Below are 22,061 nucleotides of genomic sequence, written 5' to 3' on the forward strand. Positions count from 1 at the left end.
AGGGGCAATTTAGCAGGGCCAATCAATGTAACCCGTACATCTTTGGACTGTGGGAGGAAACCAGAATACCCAGGGGAGATCCACGCGAACAACATGCAAACTCCACACAGACAGTGATCCAAGCCGGGAATCGAACGCGGGTCCCTGGCACTGTGAGGCAGCAGTGTTAACCACTGTGTCACCCTAGAGGCTAGGGGTCAATTGAAAATTACAAAGCTGAGATTGATAGGTTGTTTCCTTGACTAAGGGTGTGAAGATTTGTGGAGATGACGAGGGTAGGTGGACAGATGGAAAGGCTTGATGGCTGATTGACCCATTCCTGTTCATTTTACAGTAATGCAATCAACGGCTTTTGAGTCAATCCATTAAAAAACCTCATTAAAAAATAATGGTCTCGCATGATTTTCTGAAATCTACACACATTAATTACAATGTAAAATCTTCATGGAAAATGGGCAGATTGAAACTAATAAAGCATCTACCAAATTAAACACATGTTCATTGAATTCACTTGGATTCAGTGTCTATATCCCTTAACAACCGCACTGAAATGTCCAACCTTCAAGCTTCTCATACTTATTTTTAATGGAATGCGTGCCTCATTAGCCAGACCAACATTATTACCCATCATTAATTGCCCTTCAGAAGGTGGTGGTGAGCTGCCTTCTTGAACCGCTGCTGTCACTAAGGTGTAGGTACTGCCACAGAGCTGTTAGGAGGTTTTTGACCCAGTGTCAGTGAAGAAAGGGCGATATATTAGGACGGTGAGTGACTTGGAGGGGAACTTGCAGGTGGTGGTGTTCCCAGGTGCCTTGCTTTTGTCCTTCTAGATGGTAGCAGTTATGGGTTTGGAAGGTGCTGCGTAAGAAACCTTGGTGAGTTCCTGTAGTGTATCTTGTAGATAATACACACTGTTGCCAAAGTTCATCAGTGGCGCAGCAAGTGAATGTTTATGGATGTGGTACCAATCAAGCTGGCTGGATGGTGTCAAGCTTCTTGAGTGTTGTAGAAGCTGCATCCATCCAGGCGAGTGCTATTTGAATTCATATTTTGTGCCTAGTGACGTAACAACTGCACTGATATACCCATTGGTATCCTCCCAGTCCCCATCACTGATTGGCATTCCTGTCAGTATTGGAACAAAGCCAGCTTTTACATTCTATTCTCCACCGTGCTTGAGGAGGTGACAGCAAGCAGCCTTCTTGAATACAATTGACTTTATTATACCCGTTCATGGGTTGCTGGTTAGAACAGCATCTATTTCCCATCCCTGAATGCCCTTGAGAAGCTGGTGTTGAACTGCCTTCTTGAACCACTGGTAATATAGGTACACCCACAGTGCTGTTAGGAAGGGAGTTTCAGGATTTTGACCCAGTGACAGTGAAGGAACATTGATATATTTCCAAGTCAGGATGGAATATTTGCAGATGGTCGTGTTCCCATTGCGTCTGCTGCCCTTGACCTTCAAGGTGGTAGAAGAATTCATGGGTTTGGAAGATGCTGTTGAAGGAGCCTTGGTGAGTTGCTACAAGTGCATCTTGTAGATGGTACACACTGACTTGCTAAGCTATTTCAGACTGAGCTATGTTGTGGTGGGTCTGGCATCACATATTGGTCTGATCAGATAAGGACAGCAGATCCCTAGCTCTGAAGGAGCCTGAGGGTGACACAGTGGCACAGTGCTTAGCACTGCTGCCTCACAGTGCCAGGGACCTGGGTTCGATCCTGGCTTGGATCACTGTCTGTGTGGAGTTTGCACATTCTCCCCATGTCTGTGCGGCTTTCCTCTTGGTGCTCCGGTTTCCTCCCAAGAAATGTGCGAGTTAGGTGGATTGGCCATGCCTGATTGCCCCTTAGTGTCAGGGGGATGACCTAAGGTAAATGCATGAGATTATGGGGATGGGTCAAGATTGTGGTTGGTGCAGAATCGATGGGCTGAATGGCCTCCTTCTACACTGTATGATTCTATGATTAGTGAACTGGATAGGTTATCACAACAATCCAATCGCTTTATTATCATCATTGCTGGCTTTTTGTTCCAGGTTTATTTTATGCACTAATTTAAACTCACCACATGGGATTTGAACTCACCCCTGGAAAAATAGTCCAGGCCTCTGGATTGTCCAGTTACATAACCGTCATGCTACTGTTCCCGTTAGGACTTAGTGACATGATTGATGACTAGTTAGGTGAGATTGCTAATTAGTGTCTAATTATAGGAGATTTGCCAAGAAGAAATTAACACTCTGTACAAAATCTATTTTAAAATTAAAACAGAAAATGTGGGAAACTCTCAGCAGGTCTGGCAGTAACCGTGAGGACAAGCAAAGCAAGAGTGAAGGAATTCAAATGAAAAATCATTGGGCTCAAACATTAACCCTGTTTCTCGCTGAATCTCTCTGGCTTTTTCCTGTTTTTGTTTTAGATTTCTGGTAAACTCTGAAGTATCTTACTCTTTGATTTCAAAACGGTTTCCTTTCGCTTACTGTTTTTCTAGCCCAGGGCTTTTACAACTCTGGACTAAAGTTTGACCTTGAACCGCTGCTTATAAAGGAAAACCAATCGCTATCAATAGTGCGGCTGAAGGAGGATTTTAACACGCTTTTTATATTGCATGAGTAAGTGGCGTCAGGGAATGAGAAAAAAATAGCTGATGCTTAAGCTGCATTAATTCGCAGTGATTTACAGCAGTGAATTATTTAAGTTATCCTATCCTGTTTCATTTCATCACAGCTTTTCTCTGTTGCTAGCTGCCTCTGCGCTCCCTCATTATTGGCCAAGGTATTTATTTACAGTTTATTTATTCATTAGAGTCACAAGTAGGCTTACATTAACACTGCAATGAAGTTACTGTGGAAATTCCCTGGTCTCCACACTCCAGCACCTGTTTGGGTGCACTGAGGGAGAATTTGGTATGGCCAATGCATTTAACTAGCATGTATTTGGAGTGTGGGAGGAAACTGGAGCACCCAGAGGAAATGCACACAGACATGGGTAGAATGTGCAAACTCCGTACAAACAGTGACTCAAGCCGGGAATTGAACCTGGATCCCTGATGCTGTGGGACAGCGCTGCTAACCACTGTGCCACCCCCAGAGTACCTGTATGGATACACCTTTGGTTCAGTTCTGCTGTGAGACTGGAGTCAGTAACTAGGTGATTCACCCAATGTGGAGCTAACCTGTTCAATAAGAAATCTCACAACACCCGATTAAAGTCCATCAGGTTTATTTGGAATCACAAGCTTTCGGAGAACTGCGCCTTCATTAGGTGAGTGCTGTTGAACTTTGACCTGGTGTGGTGAGACTTCTCACTGTGCTCACCTCAGCCTATCGCTGGCATCTCCACGTCATGGCCAACGCCCTATTTAAGGCAGAACGGGTGGTAATACTGGAGTTACAAATGGATATTGTGCCCTTTAACCAGTGTTCCTTGTGACCTCCAGCTGTGCACATGTGTCCCATGAAGAGACACAGGACAGAAAGCAAGAGCAGAAAGTATGGGAGGTAAAAGGTTGTATTTATATTGCACCTTTCATGACATTCCAAAGTGTTTTATCAGTGCTGGAAGGATCATCCAGACTGGAAACATTGGCTCTATTCTCTCTCCACAGGTGCTGCCAGACCTGCTGAGATTTTCCAGCATCTCTTGCTGTTGTTTCAGATTCCAGCATCCTCTGTAATTTGCTTTGGGACTGAGCAGTGTCCTGGAGAAAATTAGAACTGATTTCTTTTTTCCCCCTCCTGCTGCTTTTCTTTGTTTTAATTCTCAAGATGCATCTTCATAAATGATTCTGTGTAAGTGAAATGGCGAGTGCACAAGATTCCAAGTGTAATCTTGCAATGCACTGCCTCATGGGGCCAGTCCTCGCGACCTGTTCAGAGAACATTTCATCTGGTAAGTGATGTGAAATCTAATTCAGTGAAGCCCGACTCCAGCACTGTCTGAGGGAGACTTCATTAAACGCTGTACTGGAAATGAGCTGAGAAATCAGGGCTTTGAGTCACCGCAGAGTCAAGGTGAGAACTGCTGTAACCTTCTGCAGTTTTTCATCTCAACAGCGCTTGGAGAAGGTGACTGCAGCTGAGATAGATTTGATGGGATTATTTAGCAGAGAAGTGACAGGTCATCAACGGCGGAGGGAGGGGGAAGAATCTGTTGCCTGGCTACCGAAACGTCACGTCAGCTGTTACTAAGACTCCTTGTTGCCGCTGAAGGTAACTGATGAGGACAGGAGCTTCCTGGCACTTAATTCTGACTCCACCACCAGAGAAACCAACCAACGAGAAAATAGACTAGTCAGAGCTCTGTAAGTAATGAGATGTGTCACTCAAACTCGGATCAGAGGCTTCAGCAATCTAAAAGAGTCGATAGCATGCTGGTGAAACGAGAACTAGGGGGCATGGCCTCTAAATAAGGGGAAGGACTGAGTTGAGGAGGAACTTCTTCACACAAAGGGTTGTGAATCTGTGGGATTCCCTGCCCAGTTGAGGCTGCCTCATTGAATGTTTTTAAAGCAAGGATAGATAGATTTTTGAACAATAAAGGAATTAAGGGTTATGATGAACAGGCAGGAGCTGAGTCCACGAGAAGATCTGCCGTGATCATATTGAATGGCGGAGCAGGCTCGAGGAGCCAGATGGCCTACTCCTGCTCCTGGTTCTTATGTTCTTATGTTCTTATGAGAGAATGAGACACATGCTAACGGTTATCCAGCTGTAAACATTTATCTGCTGGCTAGATATCTGTGATCGACTTTGGACTACACAGCTCTGGGTCAAACTGTTAAAGTTGTTTAACAGTTGTTACTTTTTAGAAAAAGCATGTCACGTTTAAGTGAGATGGAGAAAGGGAATTAAATTCTTTTGAAATAACTATTTCAGCTCGCAAATGGCCAATCTCTGCAACAGTTCCCCTTGGAATACAAGTTCAATCAGTTTCTTTCAAAGAACAACATTGAATAAGGAGGGCAATGTTAATCCAGAGATCTGGGCTAATACAGCTCTGGGTTCACAGGTTCAATTCCCACAATGAAAGCTGTGAAATTTCAATTCCATGAATGACCACAAGACATAGGAGCAGAATTAGGCCATTCGGCCCATCAAGTCTGCTCCGCTATTCAATCATGGCTGATATTTTCCTCATCCCCATTCTCCTGCCTTTTCCCCATAACCCCTGATCCCCTTATTAATCAAGAACCTATTTATCTCTGTCTTAAAGACACCCAGTGACATCCACAGCCTTCTGCAGCAAAGAGTTTCACAGGTTCACCACTCTTTGGTTGAAGAAATTCCTCCTCATCTCTGTTTTAAAGGATCGTCCCTTTAGCCTGAGGCTGAGCCATCTGGTTCTAGTTTTTCCCACTAATGGAAACATCCTCCCCACATCCACTCTATCCAGTTGGAGTGAATCTGCAGTCGAAAACAGGTCTCAGTTACGGTGACCATGAAACTGCTATTGTCAATTTTTTTTGTTTAGAAACCCATCTGGTTCACTAATGTCCTTTAGGGAAGGAAATCCGCTGTTCTTACCCAGTCTGGCCTACACGTGACTCCAGAGCCACAGCAATGTGGTTAACTCTTAACTGCCCTCTGAAAAAGCCATGAAAACTATCCAGTTCAAGAGCAAATAGGGATGAGCAACAAATGCGGTCCTTGCCAGTGGCACCCAAATCCCATGAAGGAATAAATTTGAACGAAGTTGAGAGACGTTGAGTGGTGAGCATTACACATTTGAGAGAATCAAATGACTTTGGACCCAGAGGTCTATACCACTGGGAGTTTTCTTTATCAGTGTCTGAATCTGTTGTGGGATCATTGATAGAAATTGATGGCTCTGATTAATGGACAACTCCATTATCATTGTATCATGCAAGTACTGCCAGGTGATTAACATGGACCTTGGGTCCAGAAAGTCCCATGATTCTTACCATTAGTTTACTTTAGTGACAGTTCGGTTTAGTAAGCATTGCACCAGCCTCTGAGTTGGAAGAACCTCTGGTGGATCTCAGAAACCCTCAGGGCAATCCTGTCCTGTCTCTTCTTTCTACCCATTGGGGCTGTGTAGAGTGTGATTGGTACACATAATCTTCTGACTCAGAGGCAGAACCGCTACTGTGTGGCCAAATTCCCCTCCAGCTTGATTGACTGATGACACCACAGTAGTGGATCAGATCTCAAATAATTATGAAACAGAATGCAGGAAAAAGATGGACTAAGCTGTTGCAATGACAATAATCTCTCCCTCAATGTCAGTAAAATGAAGGAGATAGTCATCGACCTCAGAAAGCACAATGGAGGACATTCCCCTGTCTACATCAATGGGGATGAAGTGGAAATGGTTGAGAGCTTCAAGTTTCTAGGTGTCCAGATCATCTGTCCTGGTCCGTCCACGCTATAGTTAAGAAAGCTCACCAATGCCTCTACTTTCTCAGAAGGCAAAGGAAATTCAACATGTCAGCTATGACTCTCACCGGCTTTTATGGATGCACCATAGAAAGCATTCTTTATGAATGTATCACAGCTTGGTATGGCTAGTGTTCTGACAAAGACTGCACAAAACTACAAAGGGTTGTGAATGAAGTCCAGTCCATCACACAAACCAGTCTCCCATCCATTGACTCTGTCTACACTTCCCGCTGTCTCAGAAAAACAGCCAGTATAATTAAGGACCCTACATACCACGGACACTCTCTCTTCCACCTTCTTCTGTCGGGAAAAAGATACAAAAGTCTGAGGTCACGTACCAACTGACTCAAGAACAGCTTCTTCCCTGCTGCCATCAGACTTTTGAATGGACCTACCTTGCATTAAGTTGATCTTTCTCTACAGCCTAACTATGACCGTAACATTACATTCTGCACTCTCTTGTTTCCTTCTCTATGAATGGTATGTTTTGTCAGTGTAGCGCACAAAAAACAATATTTTTCATGTGATAATAAATTAAATCAAATCAAATCAGAAACCCACTGTCCAAAGTTCACTCACTTTGCTGTGCACAATAGGCTGTTCTATTTGTATAGAACATAGGAAATAGGAACAAGAGTAGGCCATTCAGCCCTTCGAGGCTGCTCCAACATCTGATTAGATCATGGCTGATCTCTATCTCCAGTTTCCTGCACTATTCCCAAATGCCTTGATATCTTTACACTATCTAGAAATCTATCTGTTTCTGTTTGGAACATGCTCAGTGATGGAGCCTCAACTGCCCTCTGAGGGGCGGCATGGTGGCACAGTGTTTAGCATGGGTTCGATTCCCGGCTAGGGTCATGGTTTGTGTGGAATTTGCATGTTCTCTCCATGTCTGCGTGGGTTTCCTCCGGGTGCTCCAGTTTCTTCCCACAGTCCAAAGATGTGCAGGTTAAGTGGATTGGCTGTGCTAAATTGGCCCTAGTGTCAGGGAGACTAGCTGGAGTAAATGCATGGGGTTATGGGGATAGGGCCTGGGTGGGATTGTCATCGGTGCAGACTCGATGGGCTGAATGGCCTCCTTCTGCACTGTAGGATTCTATGAATTCCAAAGATTCACCACCCTCTCAGTCCTAAATAGCTCGTCCCTTACTCTGAGGCTGTGCCCCTGGTTCTTGTATCTCTGATGTGGAGATGCCGGCGTTGGACTGGAGTAAGCACAGTAAGAAGTCTCACAACACCAAGTTAAAGTCCAACAGGTTTATTTGGTAGCACAAGCCACAAGCTTTCGGAGCACTGCCCCTTCATCAGGTGAGTGGGAGTTGTGTTCACAAACAGGGCATATATAGACACAAACTCAATTTACAAGATAATGATTGGAATGTGAGTCTTTGGCCAGGGTAAACATCCTTCCTGCATCTACCTTGTTGAGCCCTGTAAGAATTGTGCACTAAAATTCTTTTTAAACTCAGCAAGCACACTCTGGAAAAGGAATGGATTGTCTTTGGGATGTCCTGAGGATGTGATGAGAAGCCTTTTTTTTTGTGTTCTTTTGTGGGACAAGGGTATCGCTGGCTGGCCAGTGTTCATTGTCCATCTTATAAAGTTTTATTAGTATCACAAATAGGCTTTCATTAACACTGTAATGAAGTTACTGTGAAAATCCCCGAGTCACCACACTCTGGTGCCTTTTGGGGTAAGCTGAGGGAGAATTTAGCATGGCCAATGCATCTAACCCAAGTTGCTCTTGGAGGGCAGTTGAGAGTCAACCACATTGCTGTGGCTCTGCAGTCACATGTAGGTCAGGCCAGGTAAGGATGGCAGATTTCCTTCTCCTAAGGACATTAGTGATTGAGTATTCAGGTTCACTCTATCATTCTGGGCCAATCCAGGCTGGGTGGACTTCCTGGAGTACGAGCTTTTTTTAATTCTCTGACAAAGAGTCATTAATCTAAGAAGTTAACATCTCTCTACAGAAGCTGCCTGAGTGTTTTCAGCACATTTCTGATTCCCAGAAGCATTTTACTTTTTTCTTGTTTTATGCTGTTAATTACTTCACACTGTCACAAATACCTTGGCTGTGTCACAGTGGGTTAACTAGTAATTTCAGAGTGTTACATTTATGGTCAATTTGTGGTCATGCCGCAGAAGTGTGTAACTTTGCCAGTGAAGCATCCTTTTTGTGCAATGTGTCATTGCTTTCTGCTCCATGGAATTTGTGGATTTGGCTCTTCCCGTTTTGTGGCCATGATCTTGGGCAGAATACCACAACAAACATTAAACTATTTATAAATTCAATCTTGGGTACAGCAATTCCTGAGAGTTGATGAAGAGTTAATGGAATTAGGGACCCTCGGGTTGAGAAAGGCAGGTTGGAAAAAATACTCTTCCCGTTACTTTCATAGATCCCTACGATGCAGAAGGAGGCCATTCAGCCCATCGAGTCTGCACCGACAACAATCCCACCCAGGCCCTATTCCTGTAACCCCACATATTTACCCTGCTAATCCCTCTAACCTCCATTTTAGCGTGGCCAATCAATCTAAGCCGCACATTTTTGGGAGGAAACCGAAGCCCCCGGAGGAATCCCACGCAGACACGGGGAGAATGTGAAGAATCCACACAGACAGAAGTTACAAAATTACAAAAGCAGTTTTTTGTTTCCCCGCAGATGGAATGTCTTTGGCTGAGGACGATGGGTGGCGCGTGTCAGTTATTGTGACTTGACTCTTTCCCGCTCGCAGTGGGTGAGATAAAATTACTTCCTGATGTGTCCGGAGGGCTGATTGCCTCCATGATTGTGTTAAAACCCAAAATAAAGGGGAGCAAGAGCCCAAAAGAAATTGTAACTTCAAGAAATGCTTTCGGACAAGACTTTAAACCCGCCTGTGCTCTCAGTGGATGTATAGGACCCCATGGTCACTGACATGAAGAGGGGAGGGAACCTCTCTCCCTGATGCCCAGGGCCAAGAATTATCCCTCCCCCACCTGCTTATTATCGCAGTGCTACTTGTGGGAGCTTGCTGTGCATAAATCTGCTGCCGCCTTCCAAACATTGCAACAGTGTTTACACTTCAGAAATATCTCGTTGGCTGTCATGTGGTTAGTACAGACTTGATGGGCCAAATGGCCCCCTTCTGCACTGTCGAGATTCTATGACTATTCAATGTGCTTTCGGACATCACGGGGCATCAAAGGCGTTACACAAATGCAAGCATTTTTTGCACTTCAATTCTTTAGAAAGCAGGCATGGGTTTACATTAAGTTTACAACACAGCGCCAGGTTATCCAGTCAGACTTGGCCCTTTGCTGCCACTTATGCTCCACACAATCCTCCGCCCACTTTTCTTCATCTCATCCTATGGGCATTCCCTTCTACACCTTTCCACCCCACCCCCCCCTTCACAATGTTCATCCAGCTTCCCTTTAAATGCCATCTACCCTTTTCACCTCAGTTACTCCCTGCAGTAACAATTCTACATTCTCTGGGCAAATAAATTTCTCCTGAATTTATTGGTGATTTATTGGATTTGTTTGTGACCAACTGATATTCGTGGCCCCTACTTATCATCTGTAAGGGAAAACATCTTCTCGAAATCCTCTCATAACCTTAACGATCTCTCACAGATTGTCCTTCTATTTTCTTTTCTTTATTCATTTACAGGATGTTGGTGTCGCTGGCTGAGCCAGCATTTATTGCCCATCCCTGATTGCTGTTGAACTGAGTCTTGCCATACAGTGTGTTTTTAACCCTTATACTGTGATCAAAGAACTGTGAATCAGCTTCTTATACAATACTGTTTATTCATTCACATAATTAATATTAGTTACTATAGTTACTTTTACAGAACAATTAAGATTTAAAGTTAACGCTGGACTTTGACTGAACTGTGAGTCACTGATAAGTACCTAAGCAGATGTTGGCCTGTATCCATGTGTTGGTCTCTGCAGTGTCCTCAGTAGGATCTGGTCTGTGGTCTGGTCTAATCCTCTTCTTCTGGGTCTGCTCTGTTCTTCCTTCTTCTCCTCTGGATGGTCCAGGGTGGTCCTTCATGGTGGTTGGTCTCTGGAGTCGCTGCTGCTTGTAGCATATTGTGTAGCACCTTTATTCTTGGATTATTTTGCACCTTTTAGTGTGGACCCTCGATCACTACCAATCAATCAATCAGGGTTCGATCACCCTCATCGATAGGAGTCGAATCGGGCACTGGACACCGATTTCGGGCAACCATGCCTGTGGGTGCTGGAGATACGTGGGCCACATATCTCCCTCCCAAATAAGAGGTTAAGGCGCCCCTTAGCCTGGTAAACAAATATGTTTGACCAGAGAGTGTGCATTGTCTTCAGGATGGCCTATTTCCTGTGTATTCATAGCATCTAGAGAAAGCCCACTTGTCTCAGTCCAATATTCATTGAGGCCTGCATCCTCTTTGTCTCAGTCTTTACACACACTTGGCCATCCAATCCCATTGTGCTTTGCAATCACCATCTTTGGTGGCCTGTTTGGCCACATGAGTGACTTGCTAGGCCATTTCTGAGGGCTTGGAGTCAACCACATTACTGTGGCTTTGGAGTCACATGTAGGCCAGACATGGTAAGGACACAGATTTCCTCCTCTAAGGGACATTAGTGAACCAGATGGGTTTTTATGACAATCGACAATGGTTTCATGGTCATCATTTGACTTTTAATTCCAGATTTTCATTGAATTCAAACTTCACCATTTGCCAAGGTAGGATTCAAACCTGGGTCCCCAGAGCATTACACTGAGTTCCTGGTTCACTAATCTAATGATAATACCTCTGCGCCACCATCTTCCCATTTCATGGAGAAAAAAAAACCAATCTTTTTGATAGGTATAACCTCTCACTTCTGCTATCATTCTTGTGAATCTCTTTTTTTCCTTTCTCCATTACCTATACATATCCTTTTTATAATATGGAGACCAGCTCTATACTCCAAGTTTGGTACAAACAAGGATCATGTCTTCCCTGATTTTTAATTATATTTCCCTAACTTAAATAATCTCGAGCCTCAGAAAACGGGATTTTCTTGAACGTGGTGTTAGGATCTACAAAAATTTATGTGTTAAGAAAGGTAGAACAAGGTTTCAGCTTCATTTATTTTTTGTGTGAGCTTGGTGCTGGGAAGTCTGGTGGCTGTCCTAGCATAAGGGTCACGTTTTCTGGATCTGTTTGGATGCATGCATTTTTAATGTAGTTTTACAATCCCTGAAGTGAAGAGATAGGATTGCAAAGAGGTTTAGTGATTTTGGGGCAGGAAACCACAGTGTGGAAAAAAACTGTACTCTTGTCTAGTGATACACAGAGACACAGGAAAAGACAGAAAAGAGGTTCAGAGTGTGTATGGCAGAGAGGCAAGAAAGGAGTTCAAACTCTCTGTTAAGGCTGTTGGGGCCTGAGCTTGGGGGACTTGTGTGCTTGTTCTGCAGTTGAAGGAATGGTGAGTTTAGAATGTGGTTTGGGAGTCTTAGGGAGAGGAACCAGCTGGGGGAAAATCTTTAATGAATGCTTGGCAATACATCACAAGAAAAACCATCTGTAACAGAACTAGCCCACGCAAGAAGCTCTGGTATTAAGATCATGGTAAATCTTCACTGGATGTTTTGTGTTTGTAAGGGTATCACTGAATTAAAAGGAATTGTGCGAATTTGAATTATTTTCTAGCATTTGTATTGAGATCTTTCCAAGATTTTTATCTGGTGTAATATAATTCATTTCCCTTTGTTTAATAAGTGTTCTGTTCGTTATATTAAAGATCCATCAGAAAACTCCTGTGAATTTGTTCAGTATCTGACCGCTACAGTTTCTAAATAAAAACAAAGTTAAGATCTATTAAGCTAGGTTTCAATCTGGGATCTGATTTTTCCAGATTAACATCATCTGGGATAGTAACAGCACTTGGAAATACACTTAGATGATGGTTATAATTTAAACAGATGTCTTCAGCATAACAGTCAAGGAAGGAAACCTAACATTTTTACCCAATGTATTTCAAATTGGTTTAAATGTGATTTAATAGTAGAATTCCCACTGATGGCTCAATGGGTATATGCAAGTTAGCCCAAGTTTATTTATTGGTCACAAATAAGGCTTACATTAACACTGCAATGAAGTTACTGTGAAATTCCCCTAGCTGCCACACTCTGGTGCCTGTTCGGGTCAATCCATCTAACCAGCACGCCTTTTCGAGTGTGGGAGGAAACCAGAGCACCTGGAGGAAACCCATGCAGAGACGGGGAGAACATGCAGATTCCACACAGACAGTGACCCGAGCCACGTCCTTGGCGCTGTGAGGCAGCAGTTCTAACCACTGTGCCACCTGCTGCCCCAATGCCCCCCCCCACTGAATTGCAACTGAGTCTGATTCAAGGAGGGTGGAAAGCATCCAAACGCACGCTCCTGATGATATTGACCAGGCTGTAAATTGTGATTGTATCCACATGCGCAAGAAACAATATTTTTAATACATCTGACAATAATAAATCAAATCAAATCAAATCATTTGCCTTCTTTTCTTCTTTCCAGCCCCAACTCCCTTCTGAACGACTCAGCACAAATGAAGACAAGGCTTACTACGATGGTCTTCTCATTCTGACTCTTCGGAGAGCCGCTTGACGGGAAGTGGGGGTGAATTCCCACTAACACAGACGGTCAAATGCGATGGCTGTGCCCAGTGCCAAGTCATTCCATTGGCAGCCCTTGGCACCCTTACCCACCGGCCGTGTCTACTGCACGCCTGTGGAGAGCGGGGGGCAGGTGTACCTCATCGGAGGCTGCGATGAAGATGGGACCCCGATGAGCAACTGCGAGGTTTACTGCCCGGAGGCCAATCAGTGGACCACCCTGCCACCCATGCCCACGCCACGGGTAGGTGTGGCCGTGGCTGCCGTGGGCAAACAGATACTGGTAATTGGGGGTGTGGGAGTCCGTCAGAACCCCCTGTCAACGGTGGAGATGTACAACGTGGAAGAGGGCAAGTGGGTGCAGAAGAGCTCCTTGTGCGAAGCTGCCATGGGAGTGTCTGTGACGGTAAAAGGTAACCTTGATCCTGGGAGATTTCATAGAGTTGTTCAAAATTATGAGGGATTTTGTTGAAGGAAAATTTTTAAAAAAGAAAGTTTTGTATTTCTGTTGTGTCTTTCACAACCTCAGCATATCTCAAAGTGCTTTACAGTCAATGAAGTATTTTTGAAGTTTCGCCACTGCTATAATGTAGGAAGTCTGACAGCAAATATTCACACAGCAAACTCCCATAAATATTAATGCCATAATGATTAGATAATTTGTCCTTTAATGATGTTGATTGAGAGATAAAAAGTGGGCAGACCATCTTGGATAATTCCCCTAACTTCCTATGAAATAGTGCAATGGGATCATTTACCTCCACCTGAGAGGGAAGATGGAATCTCATTTAATGTCTTACTTGGCAGACTGTACATCTGACAGTGCCGCACTCCCTCAGCACTGTACTGGAAGCGTCCATCTCTAGTTTGGTGCTGAAGTTCTTGAGGGAGCCTTGAAACTAAAATAAAACAAAACTAAGCCTATTTGTGACACTAATAAACAAACTTAAATACACATTCTTTCTTCTCTGTACATCATATTTGCTTCAGTCTGGATTAGGCTAGTGGTCCAATAGGTCACTGTCTAAATTCATGAATAGGCTGTTAGCAAGCTAGGGGAGCAGGAGGCTGCCTCGAGCTAGCATTGGTCAGTTCCAGCAGAGAGGAAGGTGGGGATGTTGTGGACGATTATTTAAACTTGTTGAATAACTAACGTTTGGATTGAAACTTGTAATGAGTTCAAAGACTTGTGTAATTCCAGACGGTCGCGTGTATGCAGTGGGCGGAATGGGATCAGACATGTGTCCACAGGCTCACCTCCAGCAATACGATATCGTGAAGGACCTGTGGCTCTCACTCCCGGCCATGCCTACACCCAGATATGCAGCCAGCACCTTCCTTCAAGGGAACAAGATATACGTGTGTGGTAAGTCCTGAGAGATCAATAAAGGGAAACATGCATCAACAGAGCAGCTTGAAGGACATCCCAAAGTGCTTCCTAGCCAAGGGAGTACGTTTAAGATATGGCACTCAGTCTGCACGCAACAAGCTACCAGAAACAGCAGGTCTGATTTTACCATCACATTTTACAAAAACTTGGTAAAGTTGGGTGCGAGGTGAGTAGTGTGATCTGTGCCAGCCTCTGCACCGGTTCCCCCTTTGCCGAAAATGACCGTGATCGGGGCCAACCGCATGTATTTAAATTGACTTAATGGGCTGCATGCCCAACTTTACTGGCACTACCCCCGGATCGCATTCACCCATCCAGAATCGGGGCAAACCAGACATGTTCCATTGAAGCCCCATTCGGGCGCTTCAGTTAGTGAGGAATGAGGGTGCTTGAGATCGATGGCGGGTGAAGCGGGAGGACGGGGGAAGGGGGTTCGCTGGCACTCTGCCTGTTTGGTTGAATTCCTGCAAGGATGACAGCCGGAATTTTACCGACACACCCCTCCCAGATTCTGGGGTGGTGGGGGTGGGGTTGGCGGGGTGAGGCTCACAGAATAGCATTCTCCATTGGCCTTGGGTGGGATCTTACAAACATTAGGTGGGCAAGATGGTAAAATTCTGGTAGACATCACTGACAGTATCCCTCAGTGCTGCTAGTGTCAGCCTAGGTTTTTCTGTTCATTAACAGCTGGTGGGGCTCCTGTGGCAGACAGGGACAATCCTCTTGTTAACACAGGCCTGAATTTTATACGGCACGGTGGCACAGTGGTTAGCACTGCTGCCTTACAACGCCAGGGACCCAGGTTTGATTCCCGACTTGGGTCACTGTCTGTGTGGAGTTTGCACGTTCTTCCCATGTCTGCGTGGGTTTCCTCCGGGTGCTCCAGTTTCCTACTGCAGAACAAAGATGTGCAGGTTAGGTTGATTGGTCATGCAAAATTGACCCTTAGTGTCCTGAGATATATGTTAGGGGGATTAACAGGATAAATTCGTGGGACGATGGGGTAAGCCTGGGTAAGAGTTGGTGCAGATCCGATGGGCTGAATGGCCTCCTTCTGCACTGTTGGGATTCTATGATTCTGTTGGCCATGTGGGCTTGGGCGGGTCTGGAAGTGGACAAGAAACATGATTCCGGTCACCATTGGAACACGATTTCATGTTGGTCGGCAAATTAATGGGTGGCCAGTGTGAAACGTGGACTGGGAAAGGCTCAGCATTGCCGAGGGGGGGGACAGGAACAGGGTGGGTGCTGAGAATAGGCGGGGATGCAGGCTGGGGTTAATAACGTGCTCCCTCAGTGGGTGGGACAGCAGCTGCGGAGCGGTCTCAGGGAGCTGCAGACCTGTAAAAAAAATAAATCACAATGCAGGAACGCTGCAAAGAGACAGCCAGGCAGCACATGCAAACACAAAGCTCAGTCCCCAGACACCTTTTCAAATGTGATTCCAGCCCTGACATTTCACCCTGCCCTGGATCGAGGTTGTAGCTGGAACGTGAAGGCCACTTAGCCAGTCCACCAACCATAAAGACAGAGGGGCCACAGGTTAAAACTGTATTCAATTAGCCTCTTAATGGGTTAAATTGCTGCCTTGATTGTCAATGGTCTGCTTCCCGCATGAGCCCATTGACTGAAGAATTGAGTGAGTGCACAATGGCATTGAGAGGCAGGTCCGAGACCCCCTCACACAATTTCATGCAGTTCCAGGTTGCGTGTGCGCTTGCCAGAGTGATATAAAATTCTGGTCACGTCGTGTTTGCTCTGAGATTTCCAGAGCTTCAACTGTTTCTCCCTTTGCTTTCTCGATTTTGTTAGTTCTTGGCAGAACCAGTGTGGCCCAGACCAGGAGTAGGCCTGCTCTGCCATTCAGTGAGATCAGAGGGTGCGATCTGTACCCCAACCGATTGTATTCAACATTAAAACAGTTTAACCCCAGCCTGAGTCCAGTGAAAACCTACTCCGATATCTCCAATATTTACTCGGGATTTCGAATGGGCTGCTAAACTAGTCCCCAAAGACAGCAGGGTCCTTTCTTCAAACACAGATTGGACTCTGTGATTTTAACTCAGGTTCGGGCCAGGGACTCACCCGTGCTAATGAGAGTCAGGAACTTTTGGGATGGTGGGGAGGCCATAAGGGTGGCACAGTGATTAGCACTGCTGCCTCACAGCGCCAGGGACCCGGGTTCAATTCCCAGCTTGGGTCACTGTCTGTGTGGAGTTTGCACATTTTCCCAGTGTCTTTGTGGGTTTCCTCCGGGTGCTCCAGTTTCCTCCCACAGATGTGGAAATGTGCAGGTTAGGTTGATTGGCCATGATAAATTGCCCCTTAGTGTGAGGTAAATACATGGGGTAATAGAGATAGGGCCTGGGTGGGATTGTGGTTGGTGCTGACTCGATGGGCTGAATGGCCTCCTTCTACACTGTAGGATTCTATGATTCTAATGAACTAATTAATGTTTACCTTCCCTTGTGGTGTTGGGGAGGAGTAGGAACAATCTGCCATCCCTTATCATCTCTCCTGCCCCTCTTACCCACTGAGACTCTATTACACAGCTCCTTTCTCTAACTTTCCAACTGTTTTAGGTTCAGGGATTAAAATAGTCCCAAATCTTAAATTTCCACCCAGGAATGCATTTTACACTCTCCTCCCAAAATGACAATGACCTTATTAATAGCGTCACTTAAGGGACAACTAGACAAATACATGAATAGGATGGGAACAGAAGGATATGGATTCTATAAGTGCATTTGGTTTAGTTCAGGCAGGCATCATGATGGGCGCAGGCTTGGAGGGCCAAAGGGTCTGTTCCTGTGTTGTATTTTCCTTTGTTCTTTGTTCTAATGTTGTTTGAAAGATAAATAATGGCCAGAGCACCAGGGAGGACTTCCATCTCTTCTTCAATTAATGTCATGAGGTCTTTTACACTCACCTGACAGGGTCTCAGTTTAACATGTCATCTGAAAGACAACACTTCGGACAGTGCAGCACTCCCTCAGTCCTGCCCTGGGGAAGCGTCGTTTCATGTTGCTCTTTGAACAGTTCTGATTCTCTTCTCTCTCATCCTTCTCTCCCCTCTATTCCTGAAGATTTTTCTGTTTCGGATCTGCGGCTGTGAAATTCTGCAGCTGGAGCTCAAATAATGTTGTATGTTTGTCCTGTGGCAGGTGGGAGACAGGCGAAGAATCCGGTTACTGCCTTTGAGGTCTATGACATTGAAGCAAAGTCCTGGACCAGGCTTCCCAACATTCCTACCCGCCGCGCCTTCTCCAGCTGTGTGATGACAGAGAAGAACTTCTTTAGCCTCGGAGGCTTACAGCAGAATCGAGGCTACAAGAGGCCCAAGTTTGTGAAGACAGTTGATGTGTTTGACATTGAACAGGGTATGTGTGCCACTCCCTCCTTACTGTCCCCCCAGTGGAGAATACCAGCCAGTAAGGCAGCACGGTGGCACAGTAGTTAGCACTGCTGCCTCACAGCGCCAGGGTCACTGTCTGTGTGTAGTCTGCATGTTCTCTCCATGTTTCCGTGGGTTTCCTCCGGATGTTCCAGTTTCCTCCCACAGTCCACAGCAGGTTAGGTGCGCAGGCCCTGCTAAATTGTCCCTCTGTGTACCCAAACTGACTCCAGGGTGTGGTGGCCAGAGTAACTTCATTGCAGCGTCAATGTAAGCCTACTTGTGACCCTAATAAATAAATAAACTTTAAAGTAAGTAGAAGTCAACCTCAAAGAAAGTTCTGCTGTATGGGTATCTGATAGATGGAGAGTATGTGATACTCGGTGTTGCTTTTTATTGATCTTCATGGTGTGGCAAGGCCAGCATTTATTGCCCATCCCTAATTGCCCTTGAGAAGGTGGTGATGAGCTTCTTAAACCACCACAGTCCATGTGGTCTAGGCACACTCACACTGCTGTTAGGGAGAGAATTCCAGGATCTTGGCCCAGTGGCAGTAAAGGAACATGTTAGGAACATAGGAGAAGAACTTTGGCTTGTCAAGCCTGCTCCACCATCCTTGAGGTTACCATTGACCAGAAACTCAGCTAGACTCCCCACATAAACACAGTGGCTACAAGAGCAGGCCAGAGACTAGGAATACTGCAGCAAGTAACTCAACTCCTGACTCCCCAAAGCCTGTCCACTATCTACAAGGCGCAAGTCAGGAGTGTAACGGAATACTGCCCACTTGCCTGGATGGGTGCAGCTCCAACAGCACTCAAAAAGCTGAACACCATTCAGAACAAAGTAGCCCACTTGATTGGCATCACATCCACAAACATCCACCATCTCCACCACCGACACTCAGTAACAGCCGTGTGTACTATCTACAAGATGCACTGCGGCAATTCACCAAAGATCCTTAGACAGCACCTTCCAAACTCACAACCACTTCCATCCAGAAGGACAAGGGAAACAGATACATGGGAACACTGCCGCTATCCTTCATGGAATTAAAAGCTCCAATAACCCCCCAGGGACTCACAGCTTTTAAGAGGAGAGAGTCCTATTTTTATGCTACTTTTGACATGAAAGCGAGCTTCCTGATTCCTCTCCTAATTGGCTGAGTTCTAACTTTCAGATTATATGTCACCCAGTTTGGAATCCCCCACCAGAGGAAATAGTTTCTCTCTATCGGCCCCCTTGAATCCCTGAGTGTGTGCAGGGTATTCCGTGATGGAGCAGGGGACCCAATCCTGCTCCGATCTGACGTTCATTTGGACATGTTTACTGGAAGGATCACTAAATAGTGATCGGGAGCAGGAAACACATTCCCATCCTGCCTGCCACGGGAATCGTAGTGGGTGGGTGGGGCAGGGGGCAGACCATACAAAGGTCCATTGACCTCAGGTGGTTTTAGGATGGGCGCGGCAAGAAAATCCCACCCGCTGTCCTTTTACTCTTTCTAGAGCTGGAACTGTAGTGGTCAATTTCTGGAACTTCACCTGGAAGAAGCTTGCTCAGTAACAGCCAGAGATAAATCCTGGCATTTCCCCAATCTGCTTCTGATGTGCCAGTATTCAGTGAAATGTTCATGTTAATTCTTTGTAAGTTAAATTTTATTTATTACTGTCACAAGTAAGGCTTACATTAACACTGCAATGAAGTTACTGTGAAAATCCTCTAGTCGCCACACTCTGGTGCCTGTTCGGGTACACTGAGGGAGAATTTAGCACGGCCAATGCGCCTGACCTGCACATCTTTGGAATGTGGGAAGAAACCGGAGTTCCCGCAGGAAACTCACACAGACACTGGGAGAGCATGCAAACTCCACACAGACAGTGACCCGAACCAGGAATCAAATCCATGTCCCTGGCGCTTTGAGGCAGCAGTGCTAACCACTGTGCCACCATGCCTCTAACTCCTCTGTTTTAGAGTACTTTGCTTACTAAGCGTTCAGTGGTGAGGTCTCTGCGACTGTAAATCACACTTGATTATTTAGACTGAGCTGAAGCATTCATCACCAGCATCCCCTGGGGCTAATCTTCAACTTTCCTCAATAAATTGCAGGCCAGCCAAAACTAGGAGCCATAAATCAAAGATAATCACTAATAAACCCAGCGAGAAATTCAGGAGAAAACTTTTTTAACCAGCCAGTTGTTGGAATGAAGAACTCTACACAGGGAGCAATTGAGGCAAATATTATAGATAGAAACATAGAAACATGGAAACTAGAAGCAGGAGTAGGCCATTCAGCCCTTCAAGCCTGCTCCACCATTCATCTTGATCATTGAATTCAATATCCTGATCTCCCCTTCCCCACATATCCCTTGACCCCTTTAGCCCCAAGAGCTATATCTAATTTCTTTTTGAACTCAGACAGCATTTTGGCCTCAACTTCCCATGGTATTGAATTCCACACATTCACCGCCCTCTGGGTGAAGGAATTTCTCCTCCCCTCAGTTCTAAAAGGTTTACCCCTTACCCTCAAACTATGACCCCTAGTTCTGGACTCTCCCCAACACTGGGAGCATTCTTTCTGAATCTACCCTGTCTAACCCTGGGGGAGATGAAGGAGGAAGGATTGAGGGGTAAGACAGTTAGATAAAGGGGGTGGAATGAGGCTTGTGCAGGCACTGTCCTCAAGCTGAATGCTTTGTTTCAGAATCGCCAGTTATTCCCAGATATACTGTGGGTGATGTGAGTTATGGATGCAGCCTTGACTTTCCATTGTTTTCATTGGAATGGAAAGCAAACCGAGAAGATTTTCAAACAAGTAGCCACCCCGGTTTAGGATCCAGCAGTGGTCTGGATTCTAAGGGAATCAGTTGAGGTGGGATAGTGCAGGAAAGTGCAGACGATGTAGAAAATCAACTATGACCTTATTGGATGGCAGAACAGATCTGAACGACCATAATGCCCACAGTGAGTCACTCCTGATCCTATCTGATTTGATTTATTATTGTTACATGTATTAACATATAGTGAAAGTATTGAAGGGGAATTTGGCCGCGCAATCATACGTGTACAGGAAGTATTGTAGGGGGCTGAGAACACAACCTTGTAGGGTTATTTTAATAATAATATTTTACTAATAATCTAAATTTTTTCTCTGCCCTTTCCCTGTTTATGAACCAGGGGGCTGGATGAAGGCAGAGCAGCGTTTAAACATGAAGAAGAAGCGAGCAGACTTTGTGGCGGAATATCTCCGAGGCAGGGTGATCGTGGCCGGAGGTCTAGGTAACTCACTCACTTATCCCTATGGAATATCGGTCCATCTTTTGTGCAATGTTGAGGTCCTCTTGTATCGTTTGGTGATAGTCTGGACTTGCTGCTTGGAGCTTGTTGATGTTCCAAGTACCTCCAGCCACTAGGTGGTGCTTGAATTCAATTGTTTCTCACGGTCTCAGAAAAACAGATTTGGAGCTTGGACAAAGGGTCTTCTGGAGTCGAAACATCAGTTCTTTCCACTCCTTACAGATGCTGCCAGACCTGCTGAGATTTTCCAGCATTTTCTCTTTTGGTCTCAGATGTGGAATTCACTCTGCATCTTTTAAAAAATGCTTCACTCTTGTGATTTTTTTAAAAAAATTGATTCAATTATGAGATGTGAGCTGGCTGGGCCAGTATTTATCACCAATTCTAATTTTTATTTATATTCGTGGGACATGGGCATGGCTGGTTGGGCCAGCATTTATTGCCCATCCCTAGTTGCCTTTGGAAGGCAGTTGAGAATCAAACACATTGCTGTGGCTCTGAAGCCACGTGTAGGCCAGACCCAGTAAGGACGGCAGATTTCCTTCCCTAAAGGACATTAGTGAACCAGATGGGTTTTTCTGATAATCGACAATGGCTTCACAGTCATCAGTAGATTCCTAATTCCAGATATTTTTTATTTCAATTCAAATTCTACCATCTGCCATGGTGGGATTCGAACCCGGGTCCTCAGAACATTAACTGAGTTTCTGGATTAATAGTCTAACAATAATGCCACTAGGCTATCGCCTCCCCTTGAGAAGCTGGTGGTGAGCTCCCTTCCCAAATCACTGCAGTCCACGTGGTGTAGGTACACCCACAGTGATATTAGTTCCAGGATTCTGACCCAGTCACAGTGAAGGTCGGCACGGTAGCACAGTGGTTAGCACTGCTGATTCACAGATCCAGGGTCCTGGGTTCGATTCCCGG

The 22,061-nt window shown here is 45.3% G+C and overlaps 1 protein-coding gene across 2 annotated transcripts in view; it reads left to right on the forward strand.

The window, feature by feature from the left end:
* klhdc8a (kelch domain containing 8A) overlaps positions 1 to 22,061 on the forward strand; it is a 37,705-nt gene that overhangs the window by 6,300 nt on the left and 9,344 nt on the right. The window contains exons 1-5 of one of the 2 annotated variants that reach the window (XM_080209701.1): positions 4,234 to 4,309; positions 12,956 to 13,466; positions 14,255 to 14,419; positions 17,608 to 17,823; positions 21,015 to 21,116. In XM_080209701.1, the coding sequence (XP_080065827.1) occupies positions 13,091 to 13,466; positions 14,255 to 14,419; positions 17,608 to 17,823; positions 21,015 to 21,116 (859 nt within the window). In that variant the 5' untranslated portion in view covers positions 4,234 to 4,309; positions 12,956 to 13,090. Of the gene's footprint in view, positions 1 to 4,233; positions 4,310 to 12,955; positions 13,467 to 14,254; positions 14,420 to 17,607; positions 17,824 to 21,014; positions 21,117 to 22,061 lie in introns of those variants that run through there. The other variant, XM_080209700.1, reaches the window with a different exon arrangement.

Source organism: Carcharhinus amblyrhynchos, chromosome 22 (genome assembly GCF_965287045.1).
Source record: "Carcharhinus amblyrhynchos chromosome 22, sCarAmb.v2.hapA, whole genome shotgun sequence".
NCBI classification, from domain to species: domain Eukaryota; kingdom Metazoa; phylum Chordata; class Chondrichthyes; order Carcharhiniformes; family Carcharhinidae; genus Carcharhinus; species Carcharhinus amblyrhynchos.